Below are 21660 nucleotides of genomic sequence, written 5' to 3' on the forward strand. Positions count from 1 at the left end.
CGCCCCCTTTTTATTTTTTAAAGATTCATTTTTTTTTAATTTGAGAGAGAGAGAGATCAAGCACATGAGTGGAAGGGGCAGAGGGTAAGGGAGAGAGAATCTCAAGCTGATTTTGTCCTGAGCGCAGAGCCTGCAGCAGGGCCTGATCTCAAAGCTCCTGAGATCATGACCCCAGTAGAAATCGAGAGTTGTTCACTTAACCACCACCACCACCCAGGGACCCCAATTTTCTCTATTTTTTTAAAACATAAATGAGTTTCTGTAGCCTTTCTAATTCTGCTTGGGACAGTTTGGGCAAAAGTTCTATTTTCCTAGAAAATTAGTTATTTCAACTAGATGTTTATACATCTGTAAACTAGATGTTTATATTCATTTGCATAGGATTACACAAATTAATTTTGAAATTTAAAGCAAATGTTTTTTTAAAATTTCCCATTTGGATGTTTATTTCTCCTTTGCAATATCTAATATTCTATATTTGTACAGTCTCCTTTTTAAATAAGAGGTTAACTTTGTGATTTGCTTATTTAGATAAACTTTTTAATTCATTTGCTGTATTTATTTCCTGCTTTCTACATGTGACAGAAATATCCTAAGGTATGGGTTATGCCCAATGAATTACCCCTTGAATGTGGGCAGAACTTAGGACTTGCTTCTAACCAATAGAATGTAGCAAAGGTGATAGAATATCAAGCATATTATTATGTTACATTATATAAGACTGGATGTTAGCAAACAGGAGAGAGACTCTCCCACTGGCCTTGAAGAAGCAGTGATGTAAATTGAATATGAGGGTAGCCACGTGGTGGGGGACTATGAATGAATGGCCTTTTGGAGCTGAAAGAGGCATTAGCCAATAGCCTGAAAGAAAATAGGAAACTCAGTTATGCTATTACGGAGATGAAATTTACCAACAGGCCAAGAGAGTTTATTAGTGAATTCTTCCTAAATTAAGTTTTCAAATGAGAACATGGCTCTTAGTACCCCTTTATGGCAGCCTTTGTGAGATTCTGAGCTGAAGACCCAGCTAAGCTCTGTCAAGACTTCAACCTATAGAAACTGCGAGATAATATGTGGCAGCCATAGAAAGCAACATGGCCATATGGAATGATTACACTACCTCTGAGTTTCTGCTTTTACTTATTGCTAGTTCCTAACTTTTTTCTGCTTACTTTGTTCGTGGTCTGCTATTTTGAATTGTTTAATTAATTTATTATTTTTAAAATTTTTGTGTATTTAATTCTATGAATTTTCCACTGATAAATGCTATAGCTATATTTCATAGGTGTTGATATGTAATGTTTTCTGTTAAGAAATTCTGCATTTTTTTTTGTCCTGGATTTTCCTATTAAGAGCTCCTTGATAACATCTTCCTATATTTCCAGATGATGGCAACTTTTTGGTCTTATTTTTAACTTCTACTTTATTGCATGTGGTAAGTGAATATTGCTTATATTATTTCTATTTCCTAGAATTTACCGAGTATTTCTTTGAGGGCTTGCAAAGATTTCCCAAATTTAGGTATCTGGAAAACCTCATCAGACTTCACAGAACACACTTATTCTCTAGGAAAATACTTATAGCGCATACTGAATATAGCTTTTATTTAAAGACTAAGGATACAGTGCAACGAAAGAAGAAGAGTACAGACAAAAATTGGGAAATCCAAGAGACATTCCATGCACAAGCTCCCAGGAGTCCTCATTGCACAATCATAATCTGTGTCAGGAATCTCAGCGTCAGGGCTATTTTAAACAGAAGTTCTTAATGAGGGTGCATGTGGTTGGTGGGGAGGATGGCGTTATATCTATAACCCTGTGATCAAGCCAGGCTGGAAAACAGTTTATTTAGATCAGTAAATAAAATGATGCTGGGAGTCACCAGGGGAGTTTCAGACTTTAAAGAGCACATCATAATGGTTTTTATCCTGGCCAAAATTCCAAACATGTACTGAGAAAAATATGAACCTTCTACAGTTCAGATGTAAATCAACTCTATCTTCCACAGGGCAAATATATGTGACCAATCTTTGTGAATGTTCCGTGTGTATTTGAAAAGCCAAGATCTCTATTATCTGGGTTCAGGATTAGATATAGTTTTATAAAATCTACCTTAATAATCATGTTGTATATGTCTTCAATCCCCTTGCTAATTATTTACCCACATGACTGATGATTAGCATGCATTTCTTTTTTTCATCATACCTCCTACAATTTCTATAGGAGAGTTGTTAAGAAAAGTCATTGCTCTGGTATTGGCTTCCTGTTTTAATAATTTATATCTTTATGGTACATTAGTGAATTTAATAATATAAAGTATATTATCTCTTTTGATGATTTTGAGCCCATAAAAAGGCTCATACTCAATATGGCTTTTTAATATGTATTTTCCTATTCATTTATATTTACACATTCCGAATTGTTTTGACTTCGTCATATTTGTAAATCATCATAGAGTTAGATTTTGCTCTGTTTACTAAACTAAAATCTTTTTAATTTGGCTGATATGTTAAGTCAATGCTGTTATATTGTTTTATGGTGTTTGTAAATTTGTGTGTTTCCACTTTATGTTCTATTTCCTTTTATACTATCTCTTTTTCTTTCTTTTTTTTTCCCTTAAGTTTATTTATTTAAGTAATCTCTACACCCAACATGGGGTTTGAACTCACAACCTGAGATCAAGAATCCCATGCTCTTCAGACTGAGCCACTCCGGTGCCTCTATACTCCTGGTCTATTTTAGGGGAAGGGGAAAGTATTATTTAAGATGTGCATTCCTATATGGTTTAAAATCTTAAGCACGTGTTTATCTTCTATCTTTTATCACATCAGTCATGTTATCTATCCCTCTTCCAAATACCACTGTAGTATCTAAATTTATGTTGCCGTTATTACACATGTCCTTTTGATTGCAGCAAATTGTTTCTTTCAGTAAGTCATGGTATACTTGAACCATTCCCTCTTCACAAGGTTTACATGACAGTTCCGAATAACGATACAGAGCTCTCCCTAAGGAGAGAAAAAAAGCAAATGTGATCACCTTGCTTAATCACACCATCTTCCTAGCAATGACATCTCAGAACCACACTGGTTTTCTGTGGATAGGAATGAGCCCCCAAAGCTGTGCCCGCATTTCATCATCTCTCTAGACAGGACCAGACAAAAGACATCTGCCTCCCACTCAGGCTCCACACCAAGTAGTTTATGAGAATTCCACTTTCCCCAGCCTCTCCCATGGTCTCAGTTAAGCCTCCACACCTTGACATCAGGGAAGGTGGGGACCACTGGTACAGTTTTGTCTCTCTCTATAACCTGCACTTACCAGTAATTCGATCATTGTAGTAGTAGTGATCTATGGTACAACTCCTTTTGTAAAATGTTAGATTGACTTTCCAGCACTTTTTCAAGCCAGTGAGGCATCTGTATCCATCAAAGCGGGCACATTGATAGCAAACTCGAACCACTAAATAAAGAGAGGAAATTTTAAAGCAGAGCTCTAGGTTAAGTAATTCAGCTTCAGAAGCTTCCCACTATCAGTTACACTGGCAAAGTGTAAACCTCACAAGAAGGAAGCTGATACCCTTCCCAGCTCCTGCCTGGAAGGAGCTCCTGTCCTCACTCCCTTGAGTGGGTGACAGCTATGCACCCAGGGATTCAAGCCTCCTCCCTCCTTTGCCCAAGGCTGGGGACAGAAAAAAGACACTAGAGCAGTGAGTGAGGAGAGTGGAATATTTCAGGGAGGGTAGAGAGACAATGTTTGAAAGAATCAGGAGTATCCCCTCTCATTGCGGCATTATTTATCCAAAAACTGCAAACCAACTACACCATACATCTCGATGTCAGGACTCGGTTTCCTATGAAGAGAAGAAGAAATCTCCTTAAGCCATTGTACAACAGCCCAAAAAGTCAAGGTTAGAAACCACCTCCCTTTTCTCCCCACATAGGCTCTTGCCACCCATCCCTGCCTCCCTCACCAGGCTTTACCTTCATCCATGAAGAGCACTGTGAATGTGCCCAGCAGAAGCAACTGGAACATCCTGGGACCCATTCCAGGGATGATCCTAGAGGGAGGCTCCAGCTCTATTTATTCCCATCACTTGCCCTCAGGCATCCCACTAGATCACAGAATCATAAATTTCAGATCAAGCCGCCTGAATCCTCTCTACAATGTTCCCAGGAGAGGGTACATCCTGTCTGCGTTTGCAGACCTCTAGATACTCAGAACTCAGCCATCCAGACACCCCCTTTCATTTTATTAGATCCAGCATGAGGTACTCATTAATGCTGGCGGAGAATCTCTCTCACTAGTACCTCTTCACTTCCCCTGTAGTTCGGGATGTTGGCCTGCAAAGAGCATGACTAACCCCATGTCCGCAAGACAGCCTTTCCCATAGGACAGAGCTGGGATCACTGAGCATCTGTGACGGAGCTGCTCAGGCCCTTTCAGGTAGAAGCATCCTGGACAGTGGCCTCAGGGCGACCTCCAGCGGTACTACCCGCCCCCCCCCCGACCCCCTGCCAAAGGGGGTCATGAGGACCAGAGCCTGGGACTCCAGATGTGGTCCACCTGCCCAGCGTAGCACGCCTCTGAGAGACGGATGGGGCAGTTCAAGAAGCGGTGAAGAGGTTTAGATCTGTGTCCCTTGAGCTTTATTCATTAATTTGTCCAAAGGAGACAAAGACCAGAAATGATTACAGTGGGAGAGACTTACACGGAGGGTGATGGGGAGAGAGGAAGACATGTTTGGATGGGTCACTAGAAATGGAGTGTGAGGGAAGGAAAGGAGCAGGGAGGCCTGGAAAGGAGTTTTCCCGTCAGTTCTCTGTCTTTGCCTCCCTTCCTGCAGATCGCACCCACAGTGTCCCTCCCTCTTTGATCCACGAAGTGTCAGTTGATGAATGAGGCTCGTCAGTGCACTCCCGGCAAACACGAACTATCTGGATGTATGTGCAAAGCTTCCTGACCGCACTCGCCCTGTCCCTTTCCTGTTTGCTCCCACGTGTTTGGCCTGGTTTGTCATTTGATGGCTTTTCCTTATTTATGTTTCTTGTCTCTTCCCCTCTCAAGGACGAAAGTGCCATGAATGCAAGACTTTCCTGTGTCGTGTCCACTGCTCTCTCCTCAGCACCTAGAAGGATGCCATGCACCCCTCAGATAATCAAACTAGCTGATGAAAACACGAGTGCACTGTTGTCAAGAGTTAACCTGAGAGGCACAAGGGAACAGTCCCACCATACGGACAGCCCCTAATTCCCAGATCGCAGGATGACAGTCCTGTCTACCTTGTGGTTGGTGGTCACCACAAAAAAGAGAGGCAGGGGTCATGGCAGCTTCCCGTCTTGGGGGAAGAGTGAATGTGGGGCCCATTTATCTTGAGTGGGCTCATTCCCAGAAGCAGACGCAGGCTACCCAAGTGTGATCCCCCGCATAATCTTCCCTCCACATCTGGGATGGAAGGCGAAGTGTGCTACCTACTGGCCAAGGGATCTTCAACAAGTTTCTCCCTTCTCTGCCTCTGGGACCTCACAGGTGGAAACAAGGACTGCCAGAGCTACATCAGACGGAGGCGTTGGGACTTAAGAAATTCACATGTGGAGCGGTGCCTGGGGGCTCAGTCGGTTAGGTGTCTGCCTTCAGCTCAGGTCATAGTTTCGTGGTCCTGGACTGAGCCCTGAGTAGGGCTCCTTGCTTGCCAAGGGAGTCTGCTCTGCCTCTGGCCCTCCCCACCAATACATGCTCTCTCTCGTAAAGAAATAAAATCTAAAAAAGAAATAAAAATTCATGTATCGATAATGGTCAGGAAGACCCTACTTGGTGTCAAACCTTCTTCAGGCATGTTATGCACTTGATTTCTTTGGATTTTCTGAACAAGCACGTAGGTTAGAAAGAATGGACCTCATCTTACAGTTGAAGCCTAAGGGCACATGGAGGGGGAAGTATTTTTCCTTTGGGAACAAAGCACCTACCTGTTGGACTGGGTGGATTGTTATCTTTCCATTTTACCATGTTGTTTCCTTCTTTTTACAATCTGGAGAAGGGTTTCCAGGGCTAGAGATGACTGTGGGGAGAGACAAAGGGAGAACAGGTAAGAAAAAGTCTTTCTCCATTAAAAAAATAAAATAATAAAATTAAAAATTTAAAAAAAAAGAATCTCTTTCTGCCTGGCAGAGAAAACATTCACAAATGAACTCCCACTAAAACTAGGTTGTCCCACAAGCCTGGTTGGGATCTAAGACTTAGGAGCCACTGTCCAGGTAATTCCCACAGGGACCACATTCGTGAGTCTTGCATTTGGACCATGTGAGACACAGGCACCAATCCATGGACAGAAGTTCAGAGGGTCTGAGTTGGGAGACCAAGCTTCTGCTTGGAAGCAAAGGATCCCGTGTTCTGGCTGGAAGGATGCTCCTGCACCAGGATCTGGGCAACCAGGGATTAAAATTGGTACTGAATCCCAAAGTTTGTGTAATGTATCTCTCTCCTGTGTTCATCAGGCAACTATAAACAACATTCTACATGGAAGAAAAGGAACAGAAATTGTGGAAATACGCCAAACTCATAAGAAGTACCTAAAACTCCCTTTGTGCTTCCAAATCTGAGGAAAGTGTGGACAGGTGCCATACCTCCATGCAAGAATTCTTCTGTGCATATACCACAGGTTCACATTCATAACAACTGTCATGGTTGACGCGGTATGTGTGAGGCTGTGATTTGCTATTATGGAAAGGGCACCTTTGTCATCGAACCTGTCTTCCCCTCCTAGAATGCGAGGCCCAGAGATGGCGAAAGATTCGGGAGCTGGTCTCCTGGTCAATCCCTTTAAAAAGGTGAACACCTAAGTCTGCCTTCCAGACTGGGCCAGCTTTGGCCACTGCTTAGCCCCTCAACCCCTCACCTGAGGATCTCAGTGTGGGCCCCAGACTGGCCTTGGACACCTGCGGCCACCTGTCCCTCCCACAGATAGAGATGATGTGCCCTGTAGCCTGTCTTTTCCTCCCTGCTCCGTGTCTGAACCCCTGTAAGCAGGTTCCCAACCCTCCCCCATCTCGAGGCTGAGAGTCTGCACCTTCTCCCCTTCTCCCCTCCTCTCCTGGCTCCTATTCAAAGCCTTTCCACTCTGCTGCCCCTTCCTCCATGGCAGGTTGTAGGACATGCTGTCCTGCTCCTGCCCTGCCCAGAGGTTCACCCTGGACCCATGCCCTATGTCTGCAGATGGAGGAGAACTATATTCAGCTCCTTTGTAGTCAGTCCCAGGGTGGGTTCCCCTTGTCCCTGTAGGAGGACCATGAAAGGGCAGGGGACGCAGGGAAAAGAAAATAGGAACAGAAGCCCTCTCTCCCCAACCCCCCCCCAACACAAAGAATGTTCCCTGCATTCCACAATAACCTCTTCACTAGTTCTGCCAACCCCCAACAAGCACTTCTCCTAACTCTGCTCAGTAGGGAGCCTACCCGAGAGTGGGATCATCTGGTCCCAGGGGAGTCCGGGAGAAGAGACTTGCTGTCTTTCAGGGCTCCCGTCGAGCTCCCACACAGGCAGGAAGAAGGAAGTGTGAGATGGATATCCAGTCCCATTTCTTCTCCGTGACCATTTCTTCTGCATGTGACAGCTACCTGCCTCACTCGCAGGTCTTCTGGGGACATGGGGTCTGGCTGACTAGCTCTCCTGGCCTGTAGTGCCCCTAGGCCTGCCTCAGACCCATGTTCCCTCTAGCTGCTGGACCCAGCGCACAGCACTGCCCTGCAGGCCTGGGTGTTACCCCAGAATCCTCTGGCCCCCTCCCCCATACTCAACTCAAATCAGCCTCCTGAACTAGCCTCTCTTCTCCACTTTAACTGTCATCCAAACTTTCTAGCTATAGCAGCCTGGAAGGTACCATTTTCTGAAATGGGTCAATGAGTTGGGCATAGAAGCCACAGAGCCCCATGTCTTCCATTTATGCTTAAGAGATGGGACTGAACTGAAATTCTGTCACAACATCAAGGCAGAGAGAGATCCTGATCCGCGTCCCCTCAGCTGTCAGGTCATGTGTGACTGGCGACAGAAGCAAGGAACAGGAATTCGGGGTCAGACATGAACTCTGAGTCACCCCTTCTCGTTGGTTCAGCTCTTACCATGTGCACCGCTTAGGACCTTAATTCACCTAACATAGTTGACAGGGGATCGATTGTGGAGAGGCCATGAGTAACGATGGGCTTTTTCACCAGGACAACCCTAAAGCTTTCTGCATGACCCCCTTTCTTGAGGCTCATTTTAGATGGAATCAGCAGGATCTCAGTCAGAAAGGCAGGGAGGGCTTTGCCCTGAGCCCATACCCTGAAGCCCTGTTCCATTGCCCCAGCCTCCTACCACCTTCCAGCCCATTGTTCTGGTCGTTGCCCAGCACATATCAGACTGATGAGTACAGGATAGGAGGCTCCGATCAGCCACCCCCTAACAGCCGTTCTCGACCAATTTCCAGGACTGTGGACCAAAAATTGTCCTTGTTATTACAAACAACATGTTCTTCCCTAGGGCACAGAGACCATTTAAGAATCAAAACTGTTCACTCACTCTGGACAGCCAAGTTCTATAAATTTAAAGCAGCTGCTTTGGAAGCTTTTGGTTGCATAAAAAAGTCCGGATGGTAACCACCAAGTCACAAATGTTTATGTAACTGCAAGAGTTGCTCCCACTTCTACTTTTCAGATTTGTGAGGTGAGCATAACGAATCCATCTTGCTGTCTCCCTTCTTTCAAAGAGAATATTAGGAACATCCAGTTTTAAAATGTGGTTAAAAAAAATCAGTTTCAGAATTTCAGCCAGGTCTTTTTTGTAACCATGGGTTGGCAATCAACCACCAGGGACTCTGTTTCTTGAGAAAGATAGGATCCACTGAGCAGGGAGCCTACTTCTCCCTCTCCCTCTGCCCTTCCAGCCCACTTGTGCTCTTGCTCTCTGAAGTAAATAAATCTCTTTTTTTAAGATTCTATTTATTTATTTGACAGACAGAGATCACAAGTAGGCAGAAGCAGGTGGGGGTGGGGGAAGCAGGCTCCCTGCTGAGCAGAGCAGGTCCCTGGGATCATGACCTGAGCTGAAGGCAGAAGCTTTAACTCACTGAGCTACCCAGGTGCCCCTAAATAAATCTTTTTAAAAGAGAAAAATAATTACACTAATTATAGTATAAACTCATGGTAGTAATTAAGTTAATTTAAAAAATAATTATGCTAACCTCATAGGGATTTTGTGAGAATGAAATTTGGTGATTCATGTGAATGGTTTAGAATAGTGTCTACTACAAGAATATGTTCATTAGATGCTTATGATTATGATAAGTACAGCTGATCCTTGAACAACGTGGAGGTCAGTGGCACCAACCCCCCACACAGTTAGAAATATGCATTTAACTTGGACTACCCCAGAACTTTACTAATTAGCCTACTGTTGACTGAAAGCCTATGGATAACATAAATGGTTGATACGTGTTGTGCACTATATGCATTATATACTGTATTCTTTCAATAAAGGTGGAGAAGAGAAACGTTATTAAGAAAAACATTAAGATGACAAAATACATTTATAGTACTATAGGTATACTTGTTGAAAAAAAAAAATCTGTATGTAAGTGCAGTTCAAACCCGTGTTGTTCAAGAGTCAACTATACAGCCAAAGAATTCTGGGAACTGGCTAAGATCTAGTTGAATAAGAGAGTCCCAGTGGAGCTGAAGCAACAATGGGACATCAACATTTAACTGGCATAGAAGTGAAGATGTTAATACAAATCCCCTTTGCTCTCAAATAAACTTGCAAGAGAAGCCCTCTAAAGGAGGGTTTATGAGGAGTACAGATGCAAAGCCCAGGGAGGAGAATCGTTCCCAGATCAAGCCACTGAGGTGGTCAGCCCTGAGGCAGAGGGGCAGTCAGAGAGACAGGAAGCCTCTGAGACCTGGATTAGACACTGCCTATGTTCCAAAGCAGCTGAAGACACCTTAACCACCTCGGGATCAGTATCTGGCCTGACCAACAGCAGCAGATATATTTCTGACCACTTATCTGAGAGAGAAAAAAATGCCCTGTGTAGTTATTAAGGTTTGAGAAATGGTGCTAGCTAGGCAGATGAGAGAAGGCAATGCAAACAGCACTGAGGAAAGTGATGGCTAATGGTTTTCACAGTAAACTATTATTATGGAAATTTAGATTTCTGAAGAGCGCAGATAATTTCTCACCATTGATCTGGGAATATATAGGCTTAGAACTGACATTCTAGGCTTAAGCTTAGCTTTTTTAAATTTAATTTTTTATTTTCTTTTACACGCATTACATTGTATTTTTTCATCAGAGTAAGCATACTCTATAAATCCCCATCACTCATTTTCCCCATCCCACAACTTAGCTCCCCTCTGCTAACCATCACTTGGTTTTCTAGTTAAGAGTCTGTTTCTTACTTTGTTTCTCTTTTTCTCCTTTGCGCATTTGTTTTGTGTCTTAAATTCCACATATGAGTGAAATCATATGGTGCTTGTCTTTCTCTAACTTATTTTGCTTAATATTCATCCCAGCGATGCCCAAAGAGACCTATGGCTGTTTACCAAGGGAACTGCGCACTGGGGTAAAGGAAATATTCAAACCTTTCAGAGACTACTAGAAACCAGCTCTGAAGTGACACAAATTCCAAGAGACCCAAAATATCACTATGGCCTGCCAGTCAGAGCAGGAGCTTAGGAAGGTCAGGTGTTCAATGGAGTTTTGGCTCCAGTGGGTCCCTGAACTCTTCCTATGTTTATTTCTCCAATTTCAAAATGCATACTTGGAATAGAGATACTTAGCTGTCAGAATCCCTTCATTGGTTCCCTGACTATGGAGTGAGAGCTACTCCAGAAAAGGTCAAACAGAAGCCATTAAAAATTCCTCCACCTAGGGGCACCTGTGTGGCTCAGTGGGTTAAAGCCTCTGCCTTCGGCTCAGGTCATGATCCCAGGGTCCTGGGATCAAGCCCCGCATTGGGCTCTCCGCTCAGCAGGAAGCCTGCTTCCCTCTCTCCCTCTGCCTGCCTTTCTGCCTACTTGTGATCTCTGTCTGTCAAATAAATAAATAAAATCTTTAAAAAAATATTCCTTCACCTAGGAAAATAGTAAACTAAAGTTAAATCTTAGGAGGGACTGCAGAGATTAGTGCCAACATCAAGGATGTGAAGGATACAGAGAAGTGATTCCCACCACATCCCCATTCAACTCTCCCAATTGGCCTGGGCAGATGACAGATGGACATGGATAACTGCCGTGCTTGATTATAAGCTTAGCCAGGTGGTGACTCAACTGCAGCTGCTGTACCAGATGCAGTTTCATTGTCTGAGCAACTGAACACAACACCTGGAAGCTGGGGTGCAGCTACTGATCTGGCAAATGTTTTTTTTCTCCATCTCTGTCCATACACCCACGAGGAGCAGTCTGCTCTCAACTGGCAAGGCCAGAAATACATCTTTACTATCCTACCTCATGAGTAAAACAATTCTCCAACCCTATGTCAATTTCGTTCATAGGGGATCTTCATTACCCTTCCCTTCCAGAAGGTATCACACTGGTCTTATTACAGTCATGATATAATGCTAATTGGACCTAGACAGCAAGAAGCAGCAAGTACTCCAGACATACTGGTAACACATTTGCATGTCAGAAGGAGTAAGTCCAATAAAAATTCAGAAGTCTTCTAACTCAGTGTAATTTCTAGGGGTTCAGTGACATGAGACATGTTGAGAGATCCCTTGCAAGGTGAAGAATAAGTTCATTGTTTTATCAGGGCCCTCCTACAACACAAAACTAGGTCCATTGGCTTGTGGGTGTCTTGGATTTTGGAGGCAACATACTCCTCATTTGGCTGTGCTAATCAGGCCCATTTGCTGAGTGACCAAAAAGCTGCCAGTTCTGAGCAAGGCCCAGAAAAGAGAAGGCTCTGCAGCAGTTCCAGACTTCTGGGCCAGCTTCTCTGCCTCGGGGCCATCCGATCAGCATATCCAGCCGTGCACAAGGTGGCAGTGGCAGACGGGGATGATGTCTGGAGCCCCCGACAGGCACCTACAGGTCAAGTGGAGCACAGCCCTCCTAGAACCTCGGAGCAAGGCTCGCCATCCTCTACAGATAACAGCCCTTGCCCTACTGCTGGACCTTAGTAAAACTAAACACCTGACCATGGGCCACCAAGATTCCATGAGGTCTGAGCTGCCCAGCACAAACTGGGTGGTATCTGACCCACCCATTGACTTTTAATCCTTTCAAATTGCATTTACACAGTTCTTCTGATTTTGATCAAAATGGTTTAATAGGGGCCAGATTTACCCTCTGGCCTAAAGCATGTGAAAAAAAGGAATAGATTACGTGGCTCTCAAGGCATTGGATATGAGGCAATGTAGGTCAGTGATTCCCGAGGCATGGAAAATAAATGAGGTCAGCTCTAAGACGGCTCCAGTTTCTACCTGAAGAGTTCAGAGGCTACAGAAGTGTGCCTGAGTTGAAGAGACAAAACTGACAGTTTGGGAAGACCAGGGTGGCTAGAGCTCACAGAGGCAGGAACTAGAAGAGAGAGTACACAGAGAACTCTGAGATCTGGAGACGATCCCTCTCAAGTAGTCACCTGGGAACTGACGGACACACATGAGGAAGCTATACGAAGCAGGCAAAGACACCACACAAAAGCACCCTGCTTGTTCCCACAAGCCAGAGAGAAAAGAAATCCACACCAAGACACATCAGAGCCGACCTTCAGAAAACTAAAGACAAAGGAAAAAAATTTTGAGAGCAGTAAGAAGAAATGACATTTTCAATTCAAGTGAGAGATTCCTCATCAGAAACTATGGAGGCTGGGAAGAAGAACATTTTCCAAGTACTGAAAGAAAAGAGCAATCCTGTATTCAGCAAAAATACACTTTAGGAATGAAAGCGAGAAACGAGACATTCTCAGATGAAGAAAACAGGGGAGAACATGTTGCCAGGGGACTTACCCTAGAAGAATGGCTAAAGAAAGATCATAAGAAATGCTGTTCTTGGAAAGTCAAGAGGAAATAAAAACACAGTAAGAGAATAAATGGATCAATATAATAGACTTTCCTTCCCATTTGAGTTTTCAAAATTCCATTTGACAGAGAAAGCAAAAATTATGATATTGTCTGACGTGGGTCTTAATGTATGAAAAAGGAAATACTTAAGATAATTACATTATGAATGATGGATTGCATTATGAAAGGGCATAAAAGGAGGTAGGTATTCTATACTTCATTCTGACTGATAAAATGACAACACCTGTAGACAGTGATTAGTTATGCATATATAATACCTAGAGCAACCACCAAAGGAGCTACAGAGAGTCACTCAAAAACATTACAGATAAATCCAAATGGAGGTTTCAGATCAAGCTGGTGATGTAGTAGGATCATGTACTCAACCTGTTCCCAGAGACACACCAAATCTATAACTACATATGGAAAAAGATCCTCTGAAAGAACCCCCAAAACTAGCTGAGCAGCTCCCACACACTGGATGAATGAGAAAAACAAACAAACAAACAAACATGAAGTGGTAGAAGCTGAGACATGTCACAAATGTTCCCCTCCTTATCCCACCCCCACAAGTGACCTATATTCAAGAGGGCACTCACAAACCCAAGTTTCTCCTTGAGGAATGAAGGGTTTGAACCATACACCTGATACCCTGACTTTAAAGCCCTGTGTTGAAAGACAGTCCCCAAAATATCTGATTTGGAAAGCCAGTGAGACTGGCGTCCATGAGACCCACAAGGCTATTTGAAACTGAGAAACACTTCTTAAAGAGCTTGCGCAGAATCACCCACTCTAGAGCCCAGTACGAAGGCAGCCAATGGCAAAGTATCAAGACATCTGGAGAAAGAGACTTACTTGCTTATCTTAAAGCATCTGCCTGATGGGAAAGCTTCTGATTTAGCATTCAGCTATGGACCTACTGAAACATATACCAACACAGACGCCTATAGATACTCTCTTTGTGCCAATCCTCTGTCTTGCTCCAGGACACTGGTATCTCCTGGATAGGAACTTGTACTGTCTTCTGGTGCCCTGATATTTGTACCTGCTGCCAAGGAGACATTTCTAGATTGCCTGGTAGCCAGTGACTTACACTCGTGGGTTCCACAGGATTGTAGAAAGATTTCTTAACTGGCTACTACCTTCTCAGGGCACAGCAAAGAGGCAATAGAGTGAGGTGCTCAGTCTTCCTGTGAAAGAGACCTATTAGCTTATGTTCATAGCTGTGGCCTAAGGATCAGGCTTCTAATTAAACACACATCTAAGGGCTGACTCTAATCCTTTCCAGAGACCTTAGAGGGAAGGCACTTTTTTCCTATTCTCCCTCTGCTGTACTATTCCAGATCTCCGGTATCTCCTGGAGGGGAGTTAGTCTACTATCCCCATTCTGGGATTACAGCTGGTTGCCTGGCCCTGGTGGCCAGTGGAATTTGTGTTCATGGTCCCATGAGACTGTAACAAATGGAGAGATAATTCTTGGGAGCTACCAATCTCAGGGCACAGCACAGAGACAGTGACCAAAGATAAAAACATCAGAAAAAGATTTTAAGGAAACAGAGATAAGTGATTAACCTGATAAAGAGTTCAAAATAATGATCATAAAGATCCTCACTAGGTTTGACAGAAGAATAAATGAACAAAGTGAGAATTTTTACAAAGAGATATAAACATTAAGTCACAGAGCTGGAGAATACAATAATGCACTGAAAAATACATCAGGGGGTCCAAGAGCACATTAGATAAAGCATTAGAAAGTATCAGTGGAACACACTCAATGAGAGCAGCAAAACAAACAAAAGAAATTAAAGCAAGTGAAGATAGCTTAAGACACTTATGGGAAAACACTAAGCAGGCCAACATTCATATCACAAGATTCCCCAAAGAAGAGAGTGAGAAAGGGGCAGAAAACTCATTTAAAGAAATAATGGCTGAAAACTTTCCTAACCTCAGGAAGGAAACAGACATCCAGATCCAGGAAGCCAGAGTGTTCCAAATAAGATGAACCAAGACACGTAACCAAAGTGTCAGAATTAAAGACAAAGAGAGAATGTTAAAAGCAGTGAGAAAAAACAACTTGTTGTGTAAAAGAGAAGACTATCAGCAGGTTTCTTAACAGAAACTTTACAGACCAAAAGAAAGTGGCACAATCTATTTAAAATGCTGAGAGGAAAAAACCCGTCAACCAAGAACACTTTACTCAGCAAAATTATCCTTTAATATTGAAGGAGAGATAAAATCTTCCAGACAAGCAAATGCTGAAGGAGTTTATCCCCACTAGACCAGCCTTGCAAGAAATGTTAAAGACCGTACACTAAATGAATGATCCATAAAAGGGAAAGTTGATAGAATGGACTTAATCAAAAGGTAAAAATTTTTGCTCGGAGAAAGACCCTATTAAGAGGGTGTAGGATAAGCTACAGAGCAGAAGAACTTATCTGCAAACCACAAACAACTGACTCTTCAACAACACAGTGGTTAGGGACATCAACTTATAGCCTCTGATTCCCCAAAACCTTAACTAGTAATAGCCTACTGTTGGTCAGAAGCCTTACTAATAACATAAACCACTGATTAACACATATTTTGAACATTATATGCATTATATACTGTAGAACATTATATATAAAGTAAGCTAGAAAAAAGAAAATCGTAAGGAAAATATACCTACAGTATTATATTTATATATATAAATAAAACAACCCTACATCATCAGTTTACCTGAATGGTCTAAATCTGTGTTGTTGAAGGGTGAATTGTACTACATACTATCTAATAATACAGTCAGTTTTTATTTGGTAGACACTGTGCTAACATGCATTTTCCCATTTAATTTTCATAACAACCTTATGAAGGAAATCAGATTATCATCTCCATTTTAAAAGTGAGAAAATCGAATCAAAGAGAGACTATATAACTTGCCCAAGTCACAGAACTAGGGAGTGGAAGAGTCAGAATTTGAGCCCAGAAATATGACTTCAGAGCCTGTACTACTACTGTGCTATACCCTTCCATATCATTAAATGTATTACAGAAGGAATCTGAAAATGAAATAATTAGGGCTGAACTAGTGATGAGTAGTATAAAGGAAATGGAAGTGAGAGAGATGAGGGTTTAAAAGGAAATAAATGGCAGAACTTGGTAACTGTAAGATATATGAGGATGAGAAAGAGTAAAAAATGATCACTACTTAAATGTTGGAAGCCTGGGGAAATGATGATACCACTGAAAGGAATATGGTATCGTAAGGGTGAATCCAGAGGGAAACAAAGAATAGTATTTTAGATATGTTGTATTTGGGAAGACGAAGATACTCAACTAGAAATCTTAGTACACAGCTAAGATCAATTGTAGAAACCAGTAAAGAGGTAAGAGTTGGAAATTAAGATTTTGAAACTATCTCATATAAAATTAGTGGAAGCAATAAAACTATTAAGCTCTCGGGGCACCTGGGTGGCTCAGTCAGTTAAGCATCCGACTCTTGATTTCAGCTTAGGTTATGATCTCATGGGTGAGAGACTGAGCCTCATAATGGGCTCTGCACTCAGCAGGGAGTCTGTTGAGATTCCTTCTCCTCTGCCCCTCCCCCGCTCTCTCTCTCTCTAATAAATAAAATTTTTTTTTTTTTTTGACAGATCCTGCCGGTTTATTTGTACAAATAGCATAGGAGGACACCAGCCCCATGTGGATAGAAGCCCAGGGGTCATACCAGTCTTTCTGTCCTCACACTGGCAGACAGAAGCCTCTACACTGGAGCCTTTGTGGGGGCTTGGGCACCTTTGGGAGGCTGAGCTGCAGCAGGAGCAGGAGCTGGAGCTGGAGCCGGAGTCGCAGCAGAAGACTGGGACTTGGTTTGGGCCTTGGCCTTGGACTTTGGCAGGCAGAGCCTGAGACCCTTGGCAATGCGGGCACGAGCACGTTTCCCGAGCTTGGGGTGAGCGATGTAGGCAAGTCGATTGAGCTTGCAGCTGCCGCCCTTTGGGTTCTTGGGCTTGACGAGGGCCTTGATAGCCTCGGCACGTGCACTCATGGCCTTGGCGTTGTTGGCCTGCATCTTCTTCAGACCCTTCTTGTTGTGCTTCTTGGCAAAGCGCATGTTCCTCAGGAACCTGGGGTCTACCCCCTTAAGAGATTCATATCTTTGGGACCGGGGTTTCTTGATGCCATTTCTGTGCCATTTTCGTGACTGGTTGTGCGTGGTGTGGTTCTTGGACTTGGCCATGTCTGCATCGAAGCCCGCGGCTGCTGAAGTGCCTTGGGCTGGAAGAGAAAGGGACTCAAATAAATAAAATCTTAAAAACAAAACAAAACAAAACAACTATTAACTCTCCAAAGGGGAGACAAAGGACCACTCTTTGGAAACCTGCAACAATTAAGAGGCAGAAGGGAGATGAGAGGAGAACAAGGACAGGGAAGTCTCAAAGAGTTCACCAGATGAGTTTCAAGAAGAGAGTAGTCTTTCTTCTTTTTTCACTCTATATTCTGTCCTGGAAGATCTCATTCTCACTCATTACTTTAATAACTATCCAGCCACACGCAAATATTACAAGGCCATACCTTGCATCTAACCTCTACATCAGATTTCTAACTGCCTAATTTTACCTTCACCTGGATGTCTCAAGGGCATCTCAAATTCACCATGCCCAAAACCTAACTGTCTCTTAAAATATGGTCTTCTTCCAATATTCCCTATCTCAGAAAGTGGCATCCAGTTGCAAAACCTAGAAACCTACAAATAATCGATGACCTCTTTCATACATCAACCCCAGCCAATTCATGGTCACATCATTTAGGGTTTTATCCAGTAAATCTCTCTATCTGTCCTCTTCTTGCTATCTTTGGCTATTAACATCCTAACCTAAGCCACAACCATCTACTGCCTAGAATACTGCAACTGCCTCCAATTTGGACTTCATATAATCTTGCCCTCCTCAAACACATTTTCAATGCACCGAAGATGAAATTTCAAATCCACACCTGAGTATGTCATATAACCCATCCCAATCTGCACTTTAGAGAGTTTCCATAGTTCTTACAATAAAGATTGAATTCTTTGTCTTGGCCTACATGATCTACATAATCTCGCCCTTGCCTACCTCTCCAGTCTTATCTCTACCCTGTCTCTTTCCTGGTCTTTTTTTCAATTTCTTTAATCTTCCAAGCTTCTACCCCCAACAGGCCTTTGCAAATGCTTTCCCTCTCCTTAGAAATCTTCTTTCACCCCATCTGTCCCCTCCACAACATCTCCCCTACTCACCCTTTAGCTCTTTGTTCAGTGGCACTATGTTAAATCTCCCCTTTATTAGATGTTTTTGTTAGACCATTTGCCTCTCCTTAGCACTGAACACAGCTGTAATTTTATAATAACCTGTGATTGTTTGATAAATGTAATTTTCTTCAGTCTAACTGGAAGCTTCATAAGGGAGGCAGATCATGTCTTTTTTATTCATCATCAAATCACTAAGACATATAGTACAGTACCTATCATAGGTATCATGAAACCAAATAAAGGATATGTCATTTAAGATGGAGCTGAGAGGCCAAAAAGGGACGGTCTCATGTCCTACCACTACTCACTGTCAATTGTAGATCCCCAATAAGAAGAGATGTGTCTTGCATCCCAAAAGCAGCCGCCTGTACTTGACTACTCCGGAAAAAGGAAGGAGGCTTTTCCTACATGGCTGGCAACAGCCTAGCCAATGAGAGACTGTCACCACTCAGCAAATGAAAATCCACAATGCTTCAAATTTCCAGTTTACTCCAATAAACTTTTTGCTTAAAACAGCCGCCCTGGGGTGCCTGGGTGGCTCAGCGGGTTAAGCCGCTGCCTTCGGCTCAGGTCATGATCTCAGGGTCCTGGGATGGAGTCCCGCATCGGGCTCTCTGCTTGGCGGGGAGCCTGCTTCCCTTCCTCTCTCTCTCTCTGCCTGCCTCTCTGTCTACTTGTGATCGCTCTCTGTCAAATAAATAAATAAAAATCTTTAAAAGAAAAAAATAAAAACAGCCGCCCTTCCCAACTTCTTCCTTTTCTTTATAAAAGAACATTCTTCTCCTTTGTTCTGTGTACTTGCCCATCATTTTGCTATATCTTGCATGTCCTGAGTTGCAATCCCCTGCTATTCCTAAATAAACATTTTTGGTGGCAAAAAAACCTGACAGTTTTACTTCTAAGGTTAACAGTGTTCAATACTTACTGAATAAATTATCAAACACTCTCAAAAAAATAAGAGAATGGGAAATGAGCAAAATACCTGGGGATGACCATTAAGAAGTACATTAGCAATATCTGAGAGCACAGTTTGAATATCGTGATGCGGGTGGAATGTCAGCAATGAGAATAGGGACAAGGTGGACAAAGAGGCTGGCAGAAGGCAGTGGGGGAGCAGCATCCAAAGAGCTGTTTTCATTTTGCTTTTCTTTAGGCCAGTGTTCTATTTCCAAGACTGAAAGAAGGACCAATTGCAGACGTCAGAGACAAGAGATAATGAGTCTACAGAGACCTGCTACAGTTGACGGAGTTTGAAAATGTCAACAAACAGGTGAGGTAAGCAAACATATCACAAAGGAGGGATTAACTTAAGCATGACAATATAACCAGCTAAAAGTATTATTTCAAGGCAAAGATAAAACTGCTGCTGGGTTAATAAACAGCTAATCCTAAGCAAGAAAAGCATCTGAACGAGAGCTGTTATAACCAAAAGGTAAGGAAACCATATTAAACTGTGTTCATCAGCAAAATCCAGATTATGGGAAACTCCACAGGACCAACAACAAGGTTCTCTCAACAAACTGCACAAGAAAGGAGGAGGAACTTATAAAGGAAACTTAAAAGATCAGCCAATCACAATGTATATACTTGGTTGGATCCTGGTTCAAACAAGCAAATAAATGAAAAAAATAAATGAGACAAGTAGAAAATTGAACACTGGCTATTTGATGATATTAAGGAAATACCTTAGCTATTTTAGGTGTGATAATAGTACTGTGGCTATGCTTTTAAAAAGTCCTTTTTTAAAGTAATCATATTGTAATATTTATAGATTTTAGATGCCTGACACTTGCTTCAAAATGATACAAGAGGAGGTACATGGATAGTGATATAGAACCAACAAGACTGATCATGAGTTAATAATTATTGGAACTAGGCACTAAGTTCATGGCGCTTCCTTATATATGAGTTTTTTGGTTTTTTTTTTTAATGTGTTTGGAAGCTTCCTTTATGTTTTTAAGGACACAATGTGGTTTTTTAGAATAGGATCTTCTTCCATATACTCAATTTGAGATGGCTTTGGTTAAGGTTTCTTGACCTGGGTTCAGTGGATTTCAGAGAATCATGAAGATTATGAAATTAGATCTAGGCAAAATTGGAGCATGAAGTGGTCCACCAACACACAAGGGTTGAGTTGAACAAAAGATACCACTTAAAATATGACAGGAAATAGATCCTTTGGGTTGTTATTAATTAAAGGTTTTCAAAGATCGAACTTTATCATAAAGGATGACAAGAAAACTGATGGTGGAGGTAAGGAGCATGTTGAATGATCAAAGCAGCAGGTAAGAAAAATGACTGTGCTCTTGTCTTCAAGACAGATTAGGAAGATTTGATGTCAAAGAAAAATCATACAAGTACAAGATGACCAAACTAGAACAAGGGATATTTACTCATGAGGAAAGAAAAGAATGTGTGGTACTAAAGTAGTGTTGATATTGGAGATCTAGGGGGTAGGGTCATTCAAATCTTTACAACCCACTTTCTGCCATCTTATTCCTTTTTCTTACCCCCCAACAAATGCAAAGTGACTTAGAGGTCATGCAAAGGCCCTGACTAAGGGGGAAAGTGATTGGAGAAAAAGGATGAAATATTATCCGCTCCCTCTCACTGAATCCTGGGTTTAAGAAATAATATAAATTTGTCAACTGGCACCTGCCTGCTTGTGTGAAGTGGGATACAGAACGCTCAGCCTTGGAGGACAAACTGTTCAGCTACGTTTCAGGGCAATGACTAGAACATCGAGTCGTAGGGATATCTAGGGATTTTCTTTCCTAGATCTCATCCTCAGCGATTCCCAAAGCGGGTACATATACCAAAAACATTTTTGTTTTTAAAGAATAAGATATGGGAAGGGAGTAGACGGGGGCATCCGGGAGGAAAACCGCGAGCGCTGCTCTAGCAAGAAGTCAGTGTGGCTGGAGCACGGGTGCAGACGAACGTCGGTAGGGACAGGACCCACGACAATGGGTCCGCCAGCCTTGGGAGTCTCGGAAAGCACTCAGTGCAGTCTGTTTTTAAACAGAACCTGCGTGGGTCAGAACCCAGGTGGGCCGTCTGAAGAGGCGGATCGCTGGAGATGGCTCCAGCTGAGCTCCGAGAGCCTTCCCTGCCGACGCCACCCACCCCGGCAGCCTTCCGGAGTTGAGAAGAATGGAGACGCCGTCCACTCCGGTGGATTGAACGCTAAGGCCGCCCCTGCCAAACCCCAGCTAACTAGCCGTTAACGAAGGTTACAGAGTCCCCTCCTTCCCCACCCGTGCGCCTGAAGACGACGCAGCCACGGTTCCGGGAAGGAGCATTCCCGAATCTACGCCTCAGATCCCGGGCTTCCTCCCGCCAGTCGGGGAAGGGCAAGAGAAAAT

The 21660-nt window shown here is 43.0% G+C and overlaps 1 protein-coding gene and 1 pseudogene across 5 annotated transcripts; both read right to left on the reverse strand.

The window, feature by feature from the left end:
• Window positions 1-2579: 2579 nt before the first annotated feature.
• LOC309840257 (prostate and testis expressed protein 13-like) lies at window positions 2580-4490 on the reverse strand. Its single transcript, XM_082682350.1, has 3 exons — window positions 3972-4490; window positions 3321-3528; window positions 2580-3007 (listed from the first exon to the last, which is right to left on the reverse strand). The coding sequence occupies exons 1-3, from the start codon at window positions 4044-4046 to the stop codon at window positions 2805-2807; spliced, it is 486 nt and encodes a 161-aa protein (XP_082538476.1). The 5' UTR covers window positions 4047-4490; the 3' UTR covers window positions 2580-2804.
• Window positions 4491-5502: 1012 nt separating this feature from the next.
• On the reverse strand, window positions 5503-21656 carry LOC309841065 (large ribosomal subunit protein eL29 pseudogene; annotated as a pseudogene). 4 transcript variants are annotated; one of them, XR_014316523.1, is made up of 4 exons: window positions 21422-21581; window positions 16736-17286; window positions 5966-6057; window positions 5503-5759 (listed from the first exon to the last, which is right to left on the reverse strand). The product of XR_014316523.1 is annotated as a large ribosomal subunit protein eL29 pseudogene (transcript). The 4 variants fall into 4 exon arrangements; XR_014316524.1 differs by lacking the exon at window positions 5503-5759 and having other exon boundaries at window positions 5945-6057; XR_014316525.1 differs by lacking the exons at window positions 5503-5759; window positions 5966-6057 and having other exon boundaries at window positions 16642-17286; window positions 21580-21656.
• Between the last annotated feature and the right edge of the window lie 4 nt (window positions 21657-21660).

The sequence above is a fragment of the Mustela nivalis genome, assembly GCF_964662115.1.
Source record: "Mustela nivalis genome assembly, chromosome: 9".
Classification (NCBI taxonomy): Eukaryota; Metazoa; Chordata; class Mammalia; order Carnivora; family Mustelidae; genus Mustela; species Mustela nivalis.